Below are 23354 nucleotides of genomic sequence, written 5' to 3'. Positions count from 1 at the left end.
ATCAAGAAGAAGAGGAAACGAAAGGAATATACAAGGAAGAAGAAGAAGGAGCAGGACACAGGGCAGGCTTAACTATACAGTCTTAACTAAACGACTCCAGACAAACACAACACACTCACACGGGATTGTCGTGGTAGGGTGGAAGGTCCAGGTAGATGTCCAGGCTCCTCGTCCGGTCCCGACTCGTGCCGTGGTGGTGATGGAAAAAGGCAGCAGGCCGGCAGCGCGCCGCGTGTCATTGACCGCAAGCGGACCTTACATATATCGGGGGGGGGGGGGGGGGGAACGGGAGGCTGCGTACATAATAAACGTATATCGTGCCAAACGCGCTCTCTCTCTCGATCAATGTTCGTATTAAAAAGGCAGTTCGTGGCGCAGTCCGTATGAAAAGGCTTTTCCACGATCAGACGTTTCCGCACAGTCCGTGCAAAAAGGAGTCCCCCAGCACAGTCCTTTACAATCGAGCTCCCTCACGCAGTCCGTGGAAAGAAGTCCCCGAAAGAAGTCCGTAAAAGGGCTTTTCGCTCGCGCTTATATAACGCGCTTTATTTCAGATCACTACGCACTCCACAAAGGCCACGCCCGCCAGTGATGTTTCATCAGCCCTGGTTGGCTGGTCGGGGCTTACCGGCTCCGCCTTTGATGGCTCGTTGACAAGCCAGACCTTGTTCCCGGCGCTCCGCCCCCTTCTTCCTCGAGCTTGACCGCGTGGTTAATGGCGGCGCCTGTGCGCACGCTAACCAAGGCGCGTAACAGAATTGGGAGAGAGAGGTTGGCAAAATGGCCAGAATGGATTGGGACCTATTCTTATTTAATTGATGCAGCGCAGATTCAACTATTGGGAACACAGCCTTAACTAGACACATAATAAGGAAATAACTGAGATTTCTAAGGTGACCTACGTGTTGCTGTGGCCTATCTATGGTTGCTACCTTTGACCTTTTAATGATGAGAATTATTTACAAGTACTTAAAAAGTGAGGGTTCTAAAACCGTAACAATATTATTCCATCGTGTTTGGAAAAACTGGAAAATTGGAAAACTTCGAATATTGGGGAAAAAATTTGGAAAAACAATACAGCCTATTTTACTCCAAGGGGTCCCAGGAATACCCACCCAAAATATCGTTGCGATCATTTCAGCCGTTTTTGCAGTACCTTCGAATGGACGGACGGACATTTGGTGAATTATAGTAAGTTGATAACTTATGATAATAACTTGTGATATTAACTTATGATATATGATATTAACTTATAAATAACTTATGATAATAAAGCCATGTACTACCTTTCAGTTAAATATGTTGAGTATAGAAAAAAAGTGCAGAAAATCGCAGGTGGGATGGACAAACAGAGAGAAAACCTTTAGTCCCCTCTGAGAAGGAGTAATAATTATGGTCCCTTCACTGATCGCTGAGGTACACCATTACTTACACCCTACCGGCCTGACATACTCCCACTCGCAACCACTCTGCTTCCTGTCATTAATCCAGTTTTCAATCTAGTCAGCTACCTGAACTGATACTGTGCGTTCTTTCACTAATCCAGATTACTATCTGAACAGCCACTCTGTTTTATGTTTTGTGCGATATTTAATTTTCAGATTTTATTGTGGCTGTGAAGGTGGAGTCCGAGTTCTTGGCCGAGTCCTCATCGCTTGACAAAGGTGTGAATGACAACAATCTCCATGTTATATTTCTACTTGATTGTTCTCCACTGTAAAATGGGAATGATATGCTTATTTGTTTTGTGAACTGAGCTTTCTTATCGGTCTTGACCAAACGACAATCATAACTTTATGAGAGACTGTTGGCCGATGTATTACTTTGATGCTATGTTCATGCGAATTATTCCAGCGATTCGATGTGGAATTAGTTTTTTATGATACAGTACATCCTTGTTTTACACGCACGTCGCTACGATCCTGGAAACATGGTAGTTAGGTTCTGAGTCATGTACAGGTTGTCCCAACACCTTAGCCCCCCCCCCCCTGCCCAGCCCAACGTAGGAGAGGTAGGGAGAAACCACGAATAGGGGGAAAAAGCGTTATTATTCGCCATCTCGTGTGCACAGTTTCAAAGCTTTGCTTCAATATTTGGTGTGCCCACCGCCCGCTGACCGAACTGCCCCAAACGCATGGGGTAGGATTCCAAGAGAGACACAAACAAGTCACGATCGAACTCCATTTCTTCGAGGACATTAGTCAAAGCAGTGAGAAGCTCTTCCCTGGTGTTCTGGAGGCGTTGTTCAACTCTGTCCTTGAGTATCGCCCCCAAATGTTCACAGGCGTTGAGGTCAGGCGATGCTCCCGGCCACTCATCGTTTCCGAAAAAAATCGACCTTGTTCGCCTTCAGAAGATTCTGGGTCGCCAGTGCGCTCATGCACGGGGCTCGGTCATGCAGAAACGTGGTCTCCTTGATGCTGAGGACATTTTCTGGGTTCGTAAGAACGGAATAACATGCCGGGTCAGCACAACGTCTCGGAGGTATTTGCCGTCCCATGATTGTCCTTGCTCTTTGATGACCCACATCAGTCTTTTTGCTGTGAACATCAAGAAGATGCCAACGCACCGTGCTGTCTTCAATTCCTCTCGAATCTTGAGTTCTTGTGGAATGTTATCATTGTGAAGAGCCCAAATTCTGTCGTTCTGGAAGTTGGGAAGTCGAGCCTTATAAATGATAAATTCATCAGAAGGGGCCAGGAAAAGAAAATCATCAGAGGTCCACTCGCTCAAAAACTCACAAAACCTCATTCGATCCTCAACGTTCTTCTCCGTCAGCTTCGGTGCTGGAATTTGGTGAAAAGCCTTTGCGCCAATGGACTGAAGGAACCTGTGGATACTTGATAAGCTCTTCTTCTTCCCTCGAACCCGTTCAATCTCCTTTTGGAGCCCTCGAATGCTTTTTGTCTCCTTGGCAAGCGATTCAATGATGGTATCCCTGCTTTCCTGAGACAAACATTGTGCTGTCTGTTCGGGCCGGCTGTCCATCTCGCAATCGAAGGGATCACGGTTCCAATTGCATTTGACGAAGTCCTCAGAACTGTTCCGGTACTTGGCAACCCAGGATCGGGATCTGATCTCTGGCGACTCGGAACTCGATAGCCATGATGCGGCATATCCACCTTTTCTTCTCGGAATCACCCGACCACGACATCACTTCACAAAATCTGCAACAGAACAAGAAAGGCTCATTAGATCATTATGAAATTTGGTATTTGAGATGTCAAATGAATGATCCTTCCCGCTATATGCCCGCCATTGTACAGTGGCAACCCAGTAGAGCTGGGCAGGGGGCGGGGGGGGGGGGCAAGGTGTTGGGCCACCCTGTACTGGAACGGTTTACCAGAGTCACCCTGTCACTCGTCGTAAAACCAGAGCATTCATTAACCCATATGTTTTCTGCGCATGGCTTTCTTTTGTGGATAATGGACTCGTTAACACCATAATGTCTATTTGGTGGATAATAGACACGTTAAAACCATAATGCCTTTATTGTCACCCGTCGCACCGCGGAGTGAAAGGGGGACTATGGTTTTCCCGTGCGTGCGAACGTGCATGCGTGCATCCATGCGTGCATGCGTAAGCGAAGGACCGAATTCTAATTTGATGTGTGGGTGCAACCCACATCAAAATCCAAGATGGCGGCCGCCATGTATGCCTGATGCCATGTATGTCTGAACCTTGTGAGCAGAATATCTTGAAAAATAAGCGTAGTACCAACTTCTAATCTGGTGTGTGGGTGTATCCAGGCATAAGGAAGAACACTATTGAAAATTGGGTCGTCACGTCAAACTCCAAGATGGCCGCCACCATATATATGTCTGAGCCTTGTGAGCGAAATTATCTTGAAAAATAAACGAACTACTAAATTCTAATCGGGTGTGTGGGTGTATCTCCGCGTAAGGGAGACCGCTATTGAAAATTGGGTCGCCAGGTCAAAATCCAAGATGGCCACCACCATATATATGTCTGAACCTCATGAGCGAAATATCTTGGAAAAATAAACGAACTACTAACTTCTAATCTGGTGTGTCGGTGTATCTACGCATAAGGGAGAACGCTATTGAAAATTTGGTCGCCACGTCAAAATCCAAGATGGCCACCTTGCGTCTTCCACTTTGTCAACTCGCATCACTTCAACGACAGGGGACCTAGGCGTAACGCTTGTTTGGTGGAGAATAGACAACACAATAATGTCTATTTGGTGGATAATGGACTCGTTAACACCATAATGCCGTTATTTGGAGGAGAATAGACTCGTTGACACGATAATGTCTTTGGTGGATAATGGACTCGTTAACACCATAATGCCGTTATTTGGTGGAGAATAGACTCGTTAACACCATAATGTCTTGATTTGGTGGAGAATGGACTCGTTCACACCATAATGCCTTTATTTGGTGGAGAATGGACTCGTTAACACCATAATGTCTTGATTTGGTGGAGAATGGACTCGTTAACACCATCTTGCCTTTATTTGGTGGATAATAGACTTGGTTAACACCATAATGTCTATGTGGTGGTTCATAGACTCGTTTACACCATAATGCATTTATTTGGTGGATAATGAACTCCATAACACCATAATGTCTTTATTTCGTGGACACTGGACTTAACACCATAATGTCTTGATTTTGTGGACAATAGACTTTTTTTCTTTTCTTTTTTTTTTTGAACACAATTTCGAGGCTCGTGAAAGAGGTAACATTAATCACCCAAAAAGTCAATCCGACACATAAAACACAAAAATAAGGGGAGTGGTAGACAAGATGTGGAGATAGGGGGAAGCACACAAACACAACATTTGAGAGTAGGGACATCAGGAGAAATGTGGGAGGGGATGGGGGTGGGAGAGGTATAAAACATGAACACTGCAAGGACTTCCAGGAAAGAAGTTGGAATTTCCAAAAAAGTGTATCTGGGGTGAATTAGCGGGGTAGAAAAGATCAAGGTTTTGGATGGGGGAAGATAAGAAATGGTGGTGAACAGCTGTTTTAAAGACCTGGAGGGAGGAGTGGGATTGATGGGAGTTTGTTCCAGAGGTGGGGGAAAACCAGAGAGGACCAGAGAGGAAGTCCGCAAGCCATGCATGGAGATTTCCATGGATACCATAGGAGGAGTGTTTGGTGAGCAGAGCTGGGTGCCAGACTGTATTGAAGGCACGTGATATGTCAAGTGAGACAGCTCTGATTTCCTGTTTGGCATTGAGGACCTCCATCCATTTTTGAGACAGCAGAAGCAACATGTCAAGAGTAGAATGACCTGGTCTGAATCCAAATTGATGATCAGAGATCAAGCCATTGGAGAAGAGGAAGGATTTGATATCCGAAGCAATGATGGATTCCATGACTTTACTGATAATTGGAAGCAGGTTGATTGGTCTGGAGTTGCAAGGATCTGTTTTTGCACCTTTTTTGTGTAAAGCGGTAATGTTTGCTGATTTCCAAGATACTGGCAGATGACCTTGAGCAGAAGAGAGGGTGAAAAGAACAGAGAGAGGGTGAGATAGAGCGGGAGAGCAGGATTTTAGGACCAGTGGGCTGATACCGTCTAGTCCAGTTGCAGAATCAGAGTCGAGGTTTGACAAAAACTTCTCCACCTTGTCAGGAGAGAAGGACACAGAGTCCAGGAGCAGTTGGGTTCGACTGGGTAAGGTGGGAACAGAGAGAGATGGGTTTTGGACACAAGATTTTGAGGCAAACACAGAGTTGAGGCATTCGGCTTCGTCACGTGCGGTGTCAACTGTGTTGCCATTTGAGGTAAGGGAGGGGATGGAGGGGGAACAAACACCAGAAACGGATTTGACCAGACGCCACCAGGATTTGGAGGAAGGAGACAGGTTTGAGAGTTCAATCTTGAGTGTGGAGAGATAGTGCTTCCTGGCACTCCTGAGGGTAGACACACACTTGTTCCGAGCTTGGTGGAAGGAACTGAGATTGCCTTCAGTTGGATTTGCCTTCCAAGAGGCAAAGGCAAGTTGTTTCAGGGCAACTGCCTCACCACAAGATTCAGTGTACCATGGACGGGAGGAAGGGTAAGACAACTTGTTAACACCATAATATCTTTATTTGGTGGATAATGGACTCGTTAACACCATAATGTCTGCCCAATGAGGCAGCACTCTCGCCCCAACCAAGCTTATCCAAAACCTCCACTCTCTGTCACAAAGACATGACTTTCCTCGACCTTTATGCACTTGGTTCCACACCAGCAACAGTTTTTGTCTTGGGAGCTATGGTACAAATCATTAAAGGCAATAATAACCGAAAATAAAGGAATTTATTATTGTTCCAGAGAGAGTGAGATAGTGAGATAGGTGCAGTGCAGTACTTTGTTGTACCGTGTGTCTCAGTTACCACGGCAGAGGAAGAAGAATGCCGACCCACACAATGGGGGAAGGATGGGGAGAAAATCTATGCCGAGAACGGACCCGCGTCAACACAGAACGGTATACAAAAAAATTACATGTGTAACCTTGAAACAGCGTAAACTGAACCCATTTAAAGAAGGGAAAGCTGTATATGAATATTGTTGAGTCAAATTGTTTGATTCTAAAATTTGGATGGAGGATTAAAAGTGACAAGTATTATTATTACCATCGCCAGAGGAGAGTTATTGCATTTGAGTCCCTTTGTGCATTTGTTTGTTTGTTTGTCTGTCTGTTTGTCTGCACAGAATACATATGATTTTCTCTGCAACCGTTGGTCTGATTGACAGGAATTTTCACCATAGGTGCACCATCTCCTGTATAATTAAAAAAAAAAGATAATTATGACGTCACGTGGTGTGGGTACCATCTTGGAAAAACCGAAAAAGTTGCACCTCTATATCTCCGAAAGAAGTGCATTGAACAAATTGAGACATGGCTCATTGCAAAGAATTCTCCATGGGGAATATAATATGTTAATGATGATGTCATAGGTGCCTCCATTATGACGTCATAATTCGACAAGTACAAAAGTTCATCCGATCAAGATGAAATTTATTGAGCGTCTTCTACAGACTTGACATTTAATATGGAATATTTTTTTTTTCTTGACTTCGGTTTACTTTCTGAACTCGGTATATCAATCTGGTGAGTTTCTTTTACGCTTCGGTGATTTCTTTGTTAAAATAACCATGTCACTGATTGTCTGTCGCAGCAAGAAGTCAATAACAGGATTGTATCACAGGTGGCGTGACAAAATGTACGGACAGGTACATTTGACGATTGGCTTCACAATCGGGTATATAAGGGTTGTTGCGTTCTATATTCGTGGAAAACAACTGCTGCACGTCCACAAAGGTTATTGCCGCTTCCCCTGGAGATGGTCCGTCAACTCGACAATGCTGTTTGTCATTTAGTGGTGGCTTTACGAAATTCCGGCATGAAACAGCGTGCTATTGCTTGGCAGTATGGCATCACAAGGTCAGGTGTCAAATATCCTGAAACGAAATGCTCAGAGGGGTGTCCCTACTCCAATACCGAGGCCAGGACGTCCCCGCAGAACCACAAGGAGGGATGATCGCCAGCTGCACCGGTTGGTCCGCAATGGCCATACCAAGTCAGATAATCGGCTTGGGGCTGAGTGGCAGCAACTGACAAATGTGCTTGTATCCAGAAGGCTAGTCAACCAACGACTGGTTCAAGCAGGCTATCGTGCCAGGCGTCCCCTGAGAAAGCCATGTCTGACCAGACAACACCGCCAGCGCCGATTGCAGTGGGCCAGAGAGCACCGTCAATGGCAGCCAGGACACTGGAATCACGTGATCTTCAGTGACGAGTCTAGATTTCAGGTCTATCGTCAAAATGGCCACGTCCGAGTGCACAGACAAGTGCATGAAGCCGACAACGAAGATTGTATAGTGCCAAGAGTCCAAGCTGGAGGTGGCGGGGTGACCGTTTGGGCTGCTTTTCATGCAGGGGGCAAAACTGACCTGGTTGTTCTGAATGGAAACCTGAACCAGTTCAAGCACAGGGCCATTCTGGAAGAAACATTGCTTCCATTTGTTCGTGCAGCCTTTCGAGGAAACTTTGTCTTCCAGGATGACATTTGCCTCATCGTGCTCGCATGATCCAACACTTTCTTGCTGACCGTGGTGTAGAGCATATGGAGTGGCCTGCCATGTCCCCAGATATGAATCCGATAGAGGACTTGTGGGCAGAATTAACACGTCAAATCGACAACTTGGACCAGCAGCCTGCCTCTGTCCGTGAATTGCAGCAGGCTATTGTAACTGCATGGCAAGCGATTCCTGTCCAAACCTTGGCAAAACTCATGAACAGCATGCCTCAACGTGTATGTGCTCTCCTGAATGCTCGTGGGGGTTACACGAAGTACTGAACTGTAAATTTACTGTCCGTAATCGGTCGTAATTTTCACTTTTGTTTTTGTTAAAAAATTTTTTGGCTAATGTGCAAAATAAAGAGATACTTCTGGGAAACGCACAGAAGTTTAACACAGTACTGTCCATGAATTGAGTTCGATATCAGTTGACATCACTTTCAAGGATCAATTCATTTGCCTCGAAATGTCAAATCTGGTTTTTGTTTCTTTTAAAGTTCACATTAACAAAATCTAGAATAATTTCAACATAATTCCAATGAACTTTTGGTTCCAAGTCATCTTGAAAAGTAAGTTCACCCCCAAAAAAAAATATTCCATATTAAATGCCAAGTCTGTAGTTATAAATTGGTGGAGAAAAAAAAAACAATCACGTGGTACGGCCGCCATATTTGTTTTAACGCAAAAGCCTTAAAAACCACTATAAACACATCAGGGTGAGGGTCTGCAATCTCTGATTGCTCTTTCTTGTTATATTTCGTTTTACAACCCATCGAAAAATCGTGATTGTTATGGCAAGATGCGGATATGGAACAATCTTTCAGCATTGAGCGGTTTCTCGTTCTTTCTCGACATAAAACCGCCTCGCATCAATAAGTGGTTTCTGCGAGGGAAGAACTTTTAAGATTGTTCATCAATGACAGAAATTAAAACACAGAGATGAGCAGAGACGAGAGCCAGTCACCATTTGTGTTGTAGTGTAGTGCAGTGCAGTGCAGTGTAGTGTAGCATTGTGTAGTGTAGCATAGTGTCGTGTATAGAACAGAGTGCAGTATCGTAGAATAGAGAAGAGGAGAATGCAGTGGAGTTGAGTTGAGTAAATCAGGATGCAGCACAGTGCCGAGTCATTCAGGTGGGTTTACTTGTGGCTTGTATTTTATCTTTGTATTAAACTCAAGTTTGGACTCCAACAATCTGACAGTTAGACATCAATCAATCAGCAAACCTTGGATTTTATGACAGTTAATCGGGTAGTTATTATGTTTCCCAATGTTCATGTAACTGTCCACTTGATTTAGTATCACTGTAAATGAAAATCCCTGGTATGTTATCCTGCTGTGTCCAAGCAGTTATGTGATGCAAGGCAACTGGAAGGAAAAGCTTTACAAAAATTGGATATAAAAGAAGGACAAATTTTCCTATCCATACAATGCCCAAGCTTTGAACCTTGTTTGTTTTGTTTTTTTCTCCTCATCAACAACACACAACAACATGCATTTTAAGGCCATTTTCCCTGCTCGAGCGGGGGTTAGCCTTGCGGACCCCATGACAATCTTCTCCATTTTGCCCTATTTTCTGCATCTCCCCTTGTTAACCCCCTTGCCTGCATTTCTTCTTCCACCATCTTTGGCCAAGTCTTTCTCCGTCTTCCCCGTCCTCTACTTCCTTCTACAATACATTCATTTCCATCACTCTTCTCAACCAGTCACTTTCATCCTTCCTCAACACATGACCAAACCATCTCAACCTGTTCCTCTTCACAGCATCAATCACAGGCTCTATTCCCATCATCTTTCGCAATTCATCATTTGTCTTCCTCTCTCTCAACGATACTCCGCACATCCACCGGACCATTCGCATTTCCACCCTTTCCAGCCTTCGTTGCTGCTCTGCATTCATGACCCATGTCTCGCTCCCATAAATCATGACACTTCTCACACATGCAGCATACACCTTTCCCTTCAGCTTCAACGACACGCCCCTCCTCATCAGCACGCCACTCAGTTCCCAAAACTTCTTCCATGCACATCTCACTCCAGCAACCGTTGCCGAGTCTCCTCATCGAAGGACGTTTTTCTTTTCAGATTTGATTGTAAAAGTGAAGGTTGAATCTGACTTTGAGGATGATTCAACGTCTCAAGAGAAAGGTCTGAACCAAATGAACATTTTGCGTGTTCCAGTTACAGACGTTTTTGTGTTTATATACATTGTATCGACTGAGGTTATTCTCTGGTATTTTAGCATCGGCATTTTGCGTTGTCACATTGAGTTCAAATTTCTAAAATTTTCATTTTTCATCTGATTGACTTTAAAATTGAATGGCATTTGCATATGGAGTCACTAAATTGAAAAACCAACTATTGTAGAGGTCAAAAGGTCAAAGGTCAACTCAAGGTCAAACTTCCAAAATCATCAATTTTCATCCGATTGACTTGAAAATTAAACAGCAATTGCATCGTACATCACTGAATTGGGAAACCAAATACTTTAAGGTCAAAACGTCGAAGGTCAACTCAAGGTCAAACTTGTAAAATCCATTTTCATCTGGAAAATTGTCCATTTCATCCTATTAACTTGAAGATTAAACAGCAATTGCACAGTCCATCACTGAATTGGGGAACCAAGTATTTTTTGAGGTCAAAAGGTCAAAGGTCAACTCGAGGTCAAACCTCCAAAATCATCAATTTTCATCCAATTGACTTGAAAATTAAACAGCAATTACAAGGTGCATTACTGAATTGGGAAACCACATATTTTTCATGTCAAAAGGTCAAAGGCCAACTCATGGTCAAACTTTTAAATATCAATTTTCATCTGAAAAATCATCAATTTTAATCCGATTGACCCGAGCTTTGATTAATATCGTCAATTTTAACCTTGAAGAAATGGACGATTTGATTTATCCATGGCAACTTTTTATTTTGGGGAGGGATGGATTTTGCAAGTAATGTGTTCTGCATGACGTCTTCTTCTTTTATTTGTTTATTGAAATTCACCCGAAACAAGGGTGAAAGCTACTCGGTTTTTGGTTGCATGCGGTACAACTGTAATTGGTAATTTGCATTCTGCACTGACTCCAATCTGCCAATACAGATTACCGAAAAATGTCCGATATCTGCCTATTCCGATTAACGGTTCCGATATCCGCTCAGCACAAATCTCCACACAGTGGAAGTGTAATCCCCAGGGCCCCTGATCGATAAAACATTGAAAGCTTTGAAGGCCATTGCGTAGGCCGAATGGCATTCAAAGAACTTGAACAGGCCGAAAGGCATGGTGCCTGCTGGCTTCGCGATGTTATCTAAATATGATGGTATGCCAGAACGAGGTCAACTTTGGAGAATAATCTGGCACCATGGAGTGCAGCAGGAAAATATAATAAATAGAAGGGAAGTCAGGTACTTTCTGTAAAGGGCACATCAGTGTGGATGGAAGGCACGACATATTTAGCGACAACACAGTGGATGCGACAACTTTACCGAGGACACTAAGCTGTGTTGGGGGAACCGAATAGATGGCAATGTTTGACATTTATGAGGAGATTGAAATAACACAATGCATCCGTACCAAGGGTTTTCTCTGCAACCGTTGGTCACCTGTGGACAATATTAAACGCCCACAGAAATAACACACGTGAACTCAAATTGAGGTGGAGGAGATCTCCATAAGTAGCCATGGCACTGTTGTTGGTGGCATGCAATGAATATTGTTGTTGTTTTTTTACCCTGCACTTGCGAAGCGAAAAGCGGGTTTAGCCATTCGGCTGGATCCATACGTGCGTACGCATGTGTGGTGTGTCTGCATTTTTAAAATTCATTTTCTCGTCAACTGTTGGTCTGATTGACATGAAATTTGAAATGTTACCATGGGAGCACCTCTGCCTGTGCAAATTTTTTTATTCATAATTATGACGTCATTGGTCACGTGGTACGGACGCCATCTTGGAAAAATGTTACACCTCTGTAATTCCCAAACCGCTCAATGGAAAAAGTTGAAACAAGGCTCATTGTCAACTACTCACCATGGGAAATAAGATATGCTGATGATGACTTCAGCGGTGCCTTCCTTATGACATCATAATTTGACAAGTACAATGCTTGATCTGATCAGTATGAAAAAAAATATTTCCTCTGCAACTGTTAGTCTGATAGACACAAAATTTGTACCATAGGAGCCCCTCCTCTGGTAGAATATTTTAATGATAATTATGACATCATAAGTCATGTGGTACAGGCGCCATCTTGGCAAAATCAAAAAACGTTGCACCTCCATATCTCTGAAACCGCTCCATGGAAAAAAATGAAACATGGCTCATTGTAAAGAACTCTCCATGGGGAATAAAATATGTTAATGATGATGTCATCAGTACCTTATTTATGACACCATAATTCGACAAGCACAACAGTTGATTCGATCAGTATGAATTTTTTTTTCTCTGCAATTCTTGGTCCGATTGGCACAAAATTTTGACCATAGGAGCACCTCTTCCTGTAGATTATTTTAATGATAATTATGACGTCATATGTCACGTGGTACAGGCGCCATCTTGGAAAAACTGATAAACATTACACCTCTATATCTCCAAAACTGCTCCATGGAAAGATTTTGAAGCGTGGTTCATTGTAAAGAACTCCGCATGGGAAATAGGTGTTGTTGATAATGTCATTGATGTCGTAATTATGACGTCATAATTTGACAGTGTTGGGGATATTTTCCTACAGTGGTATGTAATAGATGAACCAAAAATTCAATGTCCATAAACTTGTCAGAAGAGAGTCACAAATTTCAATTCCCGAGGAGGACAACACTTTCTGTCTTCAAAGAAATACACAGCAAGAAAACAATAACCCTTATCAAACCAAGGAGAGCATGCTGCAATTCACAAAAGCACACAAGGAAATACAGGGCAAGGAAACAATAACCTTTATCAAACCAAGGAGAGCACACTGCAATTCACGAAAGCACACAAGGAAGATTTACAACAAATCCTAGATCAAAGTCCGAAGTGAAAATCCTGGTACAGTAGGGGTGCACAAAGAAATATCATACCAAACACCAGCATGCATAGAATACAGTTAACATACAGTATGAACATACAGAATCGACCAGCCACGTGAAGTATCGTGGCTATTTGGACATCCATTCTGATTTTTTTCCATTTTCAAGTGGGAGGAGCAAGTGGAGGGGGGAGGAGCGAAGAGAGGGGAGGAGAGCAATAGGATTGGTTGGGCAAAGTTTGGGTGGGAGGGAGCAAGGATCGGGGGATACAATGTGATCGGTCGAGTGAAATCTTGGGATGGGAGTGCCCCCCGCTGGGAGCAGATCTGCATTTACAAATCCTTTAATGAGAAGAATGTGTCTGGTTGAGACTTCTCGGCGCCAAGACCCTATAAATCATAACGTTACGTTTAACTTTATTATAACTTTGCAGCAACGTTTTATAATGCCATTGCAGGGACATTTATGATTTAATATTTAGAAAATATACAAACAGGCATTAAATAAGAAAGTCATTATTTAATAAAAGGTCACTCAGTAGCTATGACAATCGCATCCTTTTCCAATCTGCAAACTCATCTTTTCCTCATAAGTAAGAGGTATGAACCCATACCAGAGAGCCAGAGAGAGCTAGCCTACATGGATTTTCTATAGGATTTTTATATTTTAGACTAACCTTCATCAAATACTAATAAGCTATTTGATTCAGTGTTTAATTATTATCGTTCTTTTGAAAGATTCCACTGAGAACACTGACAATTCCATAAAACTATTTATTAAATAAACTACAAGTGAAAAAGAAAAAAGCCTGCGCTGAGCTTATCTTAACAACGGTCAGCGAAGAGTGATTCATCCACTCCCATTGTTCGACTCTGCAAAATAATTACCAAGTATTTGCATTCGTACTAAGTCGATTATTCAGTCACAAAGAAAGCTTGTTTACCGAGCGCATTGGTAAGCAAGCCTCGATAAACCAGGAAATTACTTCAAAGAGTCTGGGTAGACATTGTGGCATCAGTTGTATTATTTATTTATTAACCAAGAAAACAATATCTTTTTCTCTAATTTGCTTATATAACTCCATAAGACATACCGTATTTTCCGGTGTATCAACCGCGGTTTTTTACCGACGGGAAAACCCTAAAAAAGGGGGTGCAGTTGATACACAGTAACAGAAAAATTTGTGCATTGAAAAACTGTCATATCAACGGGACGTAATCTTTATATTACTTTGGGGTTGCGGGGATACAATGATGAATGATCGTCAATTACGTTACTAAGGTAGGTTCAACGCCGATTACTGCTGCCAGTCAAAATACAAGAAAGTTTGAAGTTTGTAATATTTGATTTTTCTATGCGTGTTTGTGAAAATGTGTACTTTCACTAGTCCTCTTTGAATGACAGGTCACATAGTGAATGGAGTGTGCTAAATAAAGACAGGATTAAGTCACAAAACAAAAGCGTCAACATGGTAAACAGGATGTTTTGCATGGGACATTATGACGTACCGTACCTATTGTCCAACCAACGCCGCGGTAAGGCCACATAAAAATAAAAAGTTGTTGAGCGTCCTTTTTCTCAAAAGTTCGGGTAGGGAGGGAGGTTTTTTTTTTGGTTTTTTTCCCCTACTTTCCATTGAGTTTTGTTGACATGGAAAAATATGAAATAAAGACTCCTTTCTCCTCAAAATGATTTTATTTCTTCATTCATCGGGTTCCATCCTGTGATCCGTGGCCGTGTCTGCAGCCAACACAAATTTGAGAAATGAGCCAAGAGTCTTTGTCACATCAGAAACTTTGCAAGCTGGTGAAACTTTCGTCATGTCAGTTTTACTGGGGCCGGCGAATACTTTGACAAAAGTACCGCGTGTATCGTCGGGTAATGGCTCCCAATCCCCATCATACTTGCCGTCTGAGAACTCTGCATAGAAGTCCGAGATTGTAACATCCAACTCGATATTGCACGCAAACCAGTTCTTCACCGTCTTGGAAGAGCCCTCACAGGCTATTGATGCGATCACAATAGGCATTGCAAGCCGATTCGAGCACGAATCAATACAGATTTCAGCGGGAAAAATCTCACACAATAGCCGCCATGAATGGTCAACGTAAAATGGGTGAAGTTGCCTGAGACACTTGCGACGCTCTGCGCAGCACGCACTGCGCATGCGGTGCAGAACGGCGCCAAATTTGAATGTGAAAAGATCGTTTTTTATGATTTTTTTCAAAATAAAAAATAAAAAAAGTTTCGGGTCGGGTGTGTTTCGTAGGGGCGGGCGGGGACGATCAACAACTTTTTTTTTTTTAATCTGGCCTAACCTATTGAAGTCGGCTTTGATGCCGCCGCATGGGCTGGGCGAATGTATAAAACGGAGAGGTCAACGGGGAGTTTCACCATTCGTTCTATCCTGTTCGAGCTATCAAGACCAAGATTCACCATTCGCTTCTATCCTGACCAAGACCAAGTTTCACCATTCGCTTCTATCCTGACCAAGACCACGAGATGGCACCGCGATCATTCACAGCAGCTTTCAAGCTCAGTGCCTGCAGGTTTGCAGAAGAGTTTAGTAATTGGGCGTCCGGCCGACACTTTGGAATCGACGAGTCTGTCATTAGACGCTGGCGGACTAACAAGCAGACGCTGGAGATGATGCCGAAGAAGAAGAAGGCGATGAGGGGCAAAGCAGCCCAGTGGCCGGCCTTGGAGGAGAGACTGCTAATGTGGGTGAGAGAGAAGCGAGCCGAGGGACATGCCATCGCGACACTAGCGTTGCGACTCCAGGCCCGACTCATCGCCAGCGAAACAGGGGTCGATGACTTCACGGCCAGTACGTCTTGGGCATACAGGTTCATGGGTCGTCATGGCCTTTCCATTCGCCGGCGAACCCACATCGCACAGAGTCTCCCTGATGACATAGCAGAGAAGACTGCTAATTTTCAGAAGTTCGTGATCAAGTTCCGCAAGCAGCACGACTATCCCCTAAGCCGCATCGGCAACGCAGATCAGACGCCGCTGACCTTCGATGTGCCTCGAGGGACCACCATCTCGGCCAAAGGTGACAAGTCGGTGTCCATCACTACAACGGGTCATGAGAAAGATCGTTTTATGGTTATGCTAGCGTGCACCGCTGATGGGGGAAAGCTGCCGCCGTATATCATCTTCACGAGGAAGACGCCACCAAAGGATAAATTTCCTCCGGGTGTAATCGTTCGTGCCCAGGCCAAGGGGTGGATGGACCAAGCACTGGTAGATGACTGGCTCCGCGTCGTGTGGGGGAGACGAGTTGGTGGGCTTTCGTGGCAACGGAGCATGCTCGTCCTCGACGCCTTCTGTTGTCACAAGACAGAGGAGACCAAGTCAACGCTGAGGGGGCTCAACACTGATCTGGTGATTATTCCGGGTGGCATGACGTCGCTGCTGCAGCCGCTAGACGTTTCAGTCAACAAGCCGTTCAAAGACGGTCTGCGGCGCTGTTGGTCGGAGTGGATGCTGTCGGGGACAAGACCTTCACCAAGACTGGGAGGATGAGGAAGGTGGACCTCCCAACGATCTGTAGCTGGATACTGAAGGTCTGGGAGGAGTTGCTGGCAGCCATCATGGAGCGGGCCTTCCTCAAGTGCTGCATATCTAATGCCCTTGATGGCACTCAAGATGACATCATCTGGGAGGATGAAGTGGCAGTGACCGACGATGGAGAAGAGGATAATGACAACGATGATCTCGCCTACCCAGACTTGGATGATGATCTTCGTAATGTCTTCACTGAAGAAACAGATGACGAGGACTTCTTCGGATTTTAGAGACTAAACCCAACGGCCCTTTTCCGACGATGGAGAAGAGGATAACGACGACGAGGATCTCGCCTACCCCGACTCGGATTGGACTGAAGAAACTGATGACGAGGACTTCTTCGGATTTTAGAGACTACCGGTAAACCCAACGGCCCTTTTCAGGGCCCCACATTGGCAAGAGCCAAAACCCAACGGCCCTTTTCAGGGCCCCACATTGGCAAGAAAGAATAATTATAATGTTTTTAAAAATTCTCTTTCAACTCATTTCATGTATTTTCTCTCTTTCCTTTCATCATATTTCGCTTTCCAGCTTATTTATTTCTTCTCTTCTCTTTTTTAAATTTTCCTGATTTTTTTTTTGTTTTTTTTCCTCGAAAATCAGATTTTTATTTTTAATTTTTTTTGAAGTCGAAAATCGGGGGTGCGGTTGATACACGGGTGTGGTTGATACACTGGAAAATACGGTACTCGATCTAACATTACCATGATCGATCTAACATTACATTACCATTTGCCATGACAATATGTGGTTCACCATTGCCTCCACTAAGAATTTACTTTTCTCGAGCAAACGAACTTGGTCAGTGTCGGAGATAACTTGCCAACTGTAGTAAATCCCAAATTCTGCATGGAATGACGTGGAATGCAGAACGAATTTTGTCAGTCGGAAATAACTTGCCAACTGTATGAGATCCAAAATTTTGCATGGAAACCACAAAAAAAACTTGCAGACTAGGAAAGCAGGTTTGTGGCTCAGAGAAATTACTTGCTTCATAAATTTACACTTCCACAACAGCGACAGCATTTAGTCTGATCAGTTTGAAATTTATTGAGCGTGATCTATGCAACAATTATATTGGAGGATATAAATGTATGACGTCATCGCTCACGTAGTCTGGCAGCCATATTGGATCAAAGAAAAACAAACAAAAAAAAAACGTTCAAAGACGGAAGAATTGCCTCGCACCAAGTTGACAGCGTAGGGTAAGTATTCTTTGACTTCCATCTACGTCCGTTCAGTGGCAGATAGTGGAACAATACTCACCTCTGTCCCTGTATCCACAAGAAAACAAGGCACCCTCGTATGGTCCATGAGGAAGAGGAGGCGACTGACATGTGGCACAGGTGAATTCGTCACCTTTGGTTGAGGGTGTCATCATTTCTCTGCAGACGGTACGAGCACTGTGCGCTCCTCTGATGAGCATTTGCACTGAAGATCACGTGGCAACAACACCAATCCGGAGTGTTTACGGAAGGTGAAGGGAAATGTTGGCGCAATGTATGGCGTTTCTCTCCATCCTTTGAAGAGGTACACGATGCTGGGCATGACTGGTGTTTCGCAGCATGGAGCTCCAGGGAGAGCTTCTTGAGGTCTGCTATTTCAGATTGTAGTTGTGTGATGTGCTCTGCTGGAGGTGTTGCATTAGCCACAGTCGAGATGATCAGCGAGATCCACAGCGGTGGGTTGTTCGAGCTTTGCTTTCGCTGCATTTCTTATGTGGATGTGTGTTGATAAAATTTGCAAGAAAACTCAGGAAGGAGTGACTGGTCAAATGTAGCAGGGCAGTCACCGAGAAGCTGCTGCAGGTGACATAGTAGTTGCGGGTCTTCGATCTCCTCAATCCTAAGATCTAAGAAGTTGTTGAAAGCAGCAGTGCTCAGAGCGAGAGAGAGAGTCATATGCTTTGAGCACAGTTTTCAAAGTCATGTGCTGGTCATTAATTGGAGGCTGTATGTAGTAAAATACGTCTCAACTCAACATCATTGCATACTTTAGTGACATGGAGCCAACAATGTATTTGAACCGCAACAACTTAGTGGTAATGTTTTCGGTGTCGAATTGGGCTTCGACTTGCATAAACCACAGCTGCGAGTTATTGGACCAGAAGTGCGGCAGCTTCAAGGAAAGCGCTGCCAACAATGAAGCTTGTTGAGTGTACGTAAAGGGCATGACTTAGTGTTTTTTCACGGCGACTCATTGAGTACCTGTTCCTTTGAATCACGTTGGTGTCACCAATTCAGCGTGGAAGAAATGAGATCCGAGAGCTTGGGATTTTGAGACGCGTCCTTATAAAACAATAAAACCTTGATAAAAGCCCTTTGCCAGGAAACTCGGCACCGGAAAACACCCCCATAAAACCAAAGCTAAAGGGTATTCACTTAAGGAAAGCAAAGCAAAATGATGCTGCGGCAATGCCTTTTGAAAGCACGTACAGTAACTCTTTCTTGATGCGATTGTGCCCAAGTTCTCCACCTGGCCTCGCCTCTGCAGGAGGTTTTGCAAGATACACCCTCACCATACCCCCTCACCATATTCTGCTATATTGTTTAAAATCACTGCCCCGCCTGTGAACATATTGCTGACAGTGCACCCCAGCCAGATTCCTCGTGCAAGTGTAATTCTATCTCACTCGAACATGCAATCCATACTATTTGGTTCATGAGTTATCAAGTGGCCACTATATTCGTCATGTGTGTGCGTCTGTGTGTCTGTCTGTCCGCAGCATAACTACCCGATATATCATCCGATCTTGATGAAACTTGGGTGGGAGGTTGATCTCATGATCGAGTTGTGTCCTGCCTCGAGTGGGCAAATTGCGCCCATTGTGGGCGGAGCGACGCCCGAAAAATATGTCTTTTTAGGGGGTAATCGAGTTCAAGCTATATCTTCTCCGAGGGGTTTGGTGGAATCTGACAGGGGTTTTGATATTTGGCTCGGCCAATGTCACATGTCTTGCCCGATCGAGCTCGATTTTCCTTTTTCCTTTTTTTCATTTTTTTTCATATTTTTTTTCATTTCATTTTTCACCGAATTTTCGGTATTGTGTCGCTAACTAACCTCATAACTGATTATATATTATTTTCTATCTCATTTCAAGGTCAGTAACCTTCATTTTGACATTTCCGGGCCTGGCCTGGCCTGTCAGGGCCTGTTTCGGGTATCGTCCGTCCTTTGTCATTGAATACCGCTCGCTCGTGAACCATCGTCGTCTCCTGACTTGTCTTACCACATTTTTGCTGTGGAATTTCACCCCATCCCATGCTCACCGCCCCTCACCCCCACCTTTCCACATCATAATGCAATGATAACTTGAGGTAAGCAATATTGGTGTATGAGAGGAATTGAGTGTAACAAAAATTGAAAGGCTGACTTTCCATGAACAAAGCAAAAAGGAGCGACAATTATTTTTCCCACCTTTTTTGCCCAACGCTCTTGAGAAATTTCTTGGCAATGACTATAATCCAGCAGCGGTTGAAGAAAATACATGTGGTTGTTGGGTGGGTTTTAGGGTGTAACCACCTGCAGAAGAAGTCAAAAGGTGATGATCAAAAGTGGCCCCTTGTTTCACCAGGCCGTGGCTAATGTTTGAGACTTTAATTTATTTTTATGCCACTGCTCCCCGAAGGTGGCCGGAGCCATTATGTTTTCGGGTTGTCCATCCGTCCGCCCGTACGGGCTAAACCTCGTTTTTCTCAGCAACCACATGTCTGATTGAGACGAAACTTTCAGGGTGGGAGTGACATCCATGCAGAATGTTTTTATCCTCATTGTGACATTAAAGGTCACGTGGTATGGCAGCCATCTTGGAATAAATGCAAAAAAAAAAAAAAAAATTTCTCAAACTGCTGAATGGAAAAATTTTAAACTTGGCACATTGTCAAGTACTCCCAATGGGGAACAAAAGCATGATAATGATGACATCATCGGTGAAGTGGTATGCCAGCCAAAAATGTTTTAATCAAATTATTTATCCTAAAAATCTGAAATTGCATGGGCATGATCTTTGACCCATTTCTATTGAAATATTAAATTTATGACATCATCAGTCACATGGTTTGGCAGCCATGTTGGATTTAACCTGAAACCTTTAAAAAAACATTTTCTCCCAAACCACCAAATCGATTGACTTGAAACTTTACGTGTCATTGACTAGGCATGGTGATTAAAAGATGATCACAAAAACATCATTGGTCACATGGTGTGGCAGCCATATTAGATTGAAGGAAAATATTAAATAATTATATCTCTGAAACCACTTACCCTATCGATGCGAAATTTTACAAATATCATCTTACACCATTGTTGCATGTAGTTTGAAAATGATGACCGTAGGTCATGTGGTTTGGCAGCCATCTTTGAACGAACGTTATCCAATCAACACAAAACTTCACAAACGTGATCCACTGCCCATACATATGCAGAGAAAATATTTTCTTACGGTCATATGTCATATGTCATGTGGTGTGGCAGCCACATCAGCTTGAAAGCCGATATTTTTTTTTAATCCCTTCTCTGAAACCGCTTCACCGATCGATGTGAAACCTGTCATGGCTGGTGAAAATGTGATACTTGAAAACAGCTGAAGGGATTTAAATCAACCTTGTTTAATTTTAGGACAGTGAACGAGGGCATCTGCCCATCGTGGGACAATGCGGAGGCATATTGGCGACAGTCGCATTGTTCTGGTGATTAATTTTTTTAAATTTAACTTTAATTTGACTTTAATTTTTTGAGATTAATAATCCCAGGTCACTAATTTAGGTTTCAGAGAATTATCTTTATAAGGCAAAGGAATGCAGCCAGCTATTCTGCATCAGCGAGAACACCAAAAGTGTCATTTCAGCATGTACTTCCTCTATTTCCAGACTACTCTGCCTTTTCAGATTCACGAGTTTTTTTTTTTCATTACCCCTCCTTTGTTGACCTTTTGTTAAGTCGGAAAATATGTTTTTCTGTTGGAGACCCCATGCATTTCTCCTCACTACTTGGAATGATTGTTTGGGTTTCAATTTGCTTGTTTATCCTTTCCTCTATTGTGATGAACTGTTGTCACATGGTTTGCAGGTGAAGCTCAAGTAGTTAAGTCAGAAACTTACAAAAACAAGCTTCTTCAGACATCCAAGGATTCTTTGAGCAATGATCATGTGAAGCAGGAACAGTGTGATTCTCAACCCATGGAGCCAAGCAAATCTACTCAGCTGCTCGAAGGTAAACTGGACTCTCAAGAGATCACATCACATTGTGTTTACTTGTTTCGTTCATTCTTTCACGATGAAATAATTTTCTTTCAAACCTTGCAGAATGACGTCCATTTAAATTGTTTTGACTCAATTGTCTTGCTTTGTGAACGAGACAGGGATACCTGTTTCATTTAAAATACAGGTCGCACATAAAATACACATGTTCAAGGTCGTTTCATCACATCAGACAAGTCGATCACAACCAATTTGCACCCCTCTGGATGTCAGGATTTCTCAGATTTATGGACGGATTTGGACTAAACTTTGTGTAGAGGTTGTGTGTGTGCCCAGAATAAATTAGACCTGGATCCAGATTCAGATCTGCGAATGTTTGAATTGATTTTTTAATCTGCATTTACATTCATAATTGAGATATTGGCCCAAAATTTAAAGAAGTTATGGATGGGTTTTGAAAATACTTGGTGGATGTGCTTGGTCGGTGACGAGTACAAGCCAATTACATGTGGTTGAAGTCCAGCTGCACATCCGGCCTATCAGTGGAATACAAAACGTAAACCGTTCAGTGTGGAGGAGTGAAACTCACTACCAAGTGCCATTAGTAGTACAAAAAGGGGGTTCTGAGGGAAAACCTCTCCACAGAACCACTTGCTTACACTCGTTCCACTCGCTTGTGCAATTCACTCGCTCTCGCTCATTCCGCTTGTTCTCGCTCATGCCCCTCATTTTCACTCACTATCGCTCGCTTACCTACTCTGTCTTATCTCAGAAACCCCGCTTTTGTACTACTTGTGGCGGGGGGGGGGGGGGGGGGGGGACGTGGGGCAGGGAGGAGAAAGGAGAGGTGTTAATTATTACAGATGGTAAATGTAATGGAAATCAATTAATTCCACGACATTGTCCTGAAGGTAGGTTTAATGAGAATCTTAACTTATCTTAATGACAATCTTAACTTATCCCAAGACAAACGGGCCCAGACACACACACACACACACACACGCACACGCACACGCACACACACACACGGAGGTAGAAGGTTGGGGTTGATGGTCCAGGGATGATGTCCACAGCTCGTTTCGGTACCTGACTCACCCCGCGTAGAAGATGGTGGGACGAAGAGTAGGGTGGTCCAAAAAACATCGATCTCTCCGATTTTGATGCTCTACTGGATTATTGTTAGAAATGGTCTAAAACATTCACCCACCAAATATTTTCGCTCAATTCCATCTAGAAACTCATACACACTTCAATTGAAATATGGCGTTTTTCACCAAATTTGGCTAAATGAGAACAATCCAATAGCAACCTAGGTGGAAAAAGTACATGCACTATTGTACTAAGCCATTTTGTGGTTCATGACTTTTTGCATGCGCTTGCGAGTGTGAAATCATCATGGTCGAAACATGTTTGACAATGCTTGAAACTTGTTTGAAACATGTCATACATGTCTGACTCATGTTTCGACCATGAGGACTTCACAGGGGTATGTACCATCAATGACATTATTTAGGAAAAAAATATTTCTAAAGTCTTTGTAAGT

The 23354-nt window shown here is 43.4% G+C and overlaps 1 protein-coding gene across 2 annotated transcripts in view; it reads left to right on the top strand.

Annotated features, from left to right (window-relative positions):
- Nucleotides 1-1606: 1606 nt before the first annotated feature.
- Nucleotides 1607-23354, top strand: part of LOC137427504 (uncharacterized) — a 34399-nt gene continuing 12651 nt past the window's right edge. The window contains exons 1-3 of one of the 2 annotated variants that reach the window (XM_078778104.1): nt 1607-1664; nt 6353-6448; nt 21681-21824. In XM_078778104.1, the coding sequence (XP_078634230.1) occupies nt 21791-21824 (34 nt within the window). In that variant the 5' untranslated portion in view covers nt 1607-1664; nt 6353-6448; nt 21681-21790. The remainder of the gene's footprint in view (nt 1665-6352; nt 6449-21680; nt 21825-23354) is intronic. The other variant, XM_078778105.1, reaches the window with a different exon arrangement.

This window comes from Myxine glutinosa, chromosome 5 (genome assembly GCF_964187855.1).
Source record: "Myxine glutinosa chromosome 5, kmMyxGlut1.1, whole genome shotgun sequence".
Taxonomy (NCBI): Eukaryota; Metazoa; Chordata; class Myxini; order Myxiniformes; family Myxinidae; genus Myxine; species Myxine glutinosa.
This window is presented reverse-complemented; position numbering and strand designations above follow the sequence as displayed.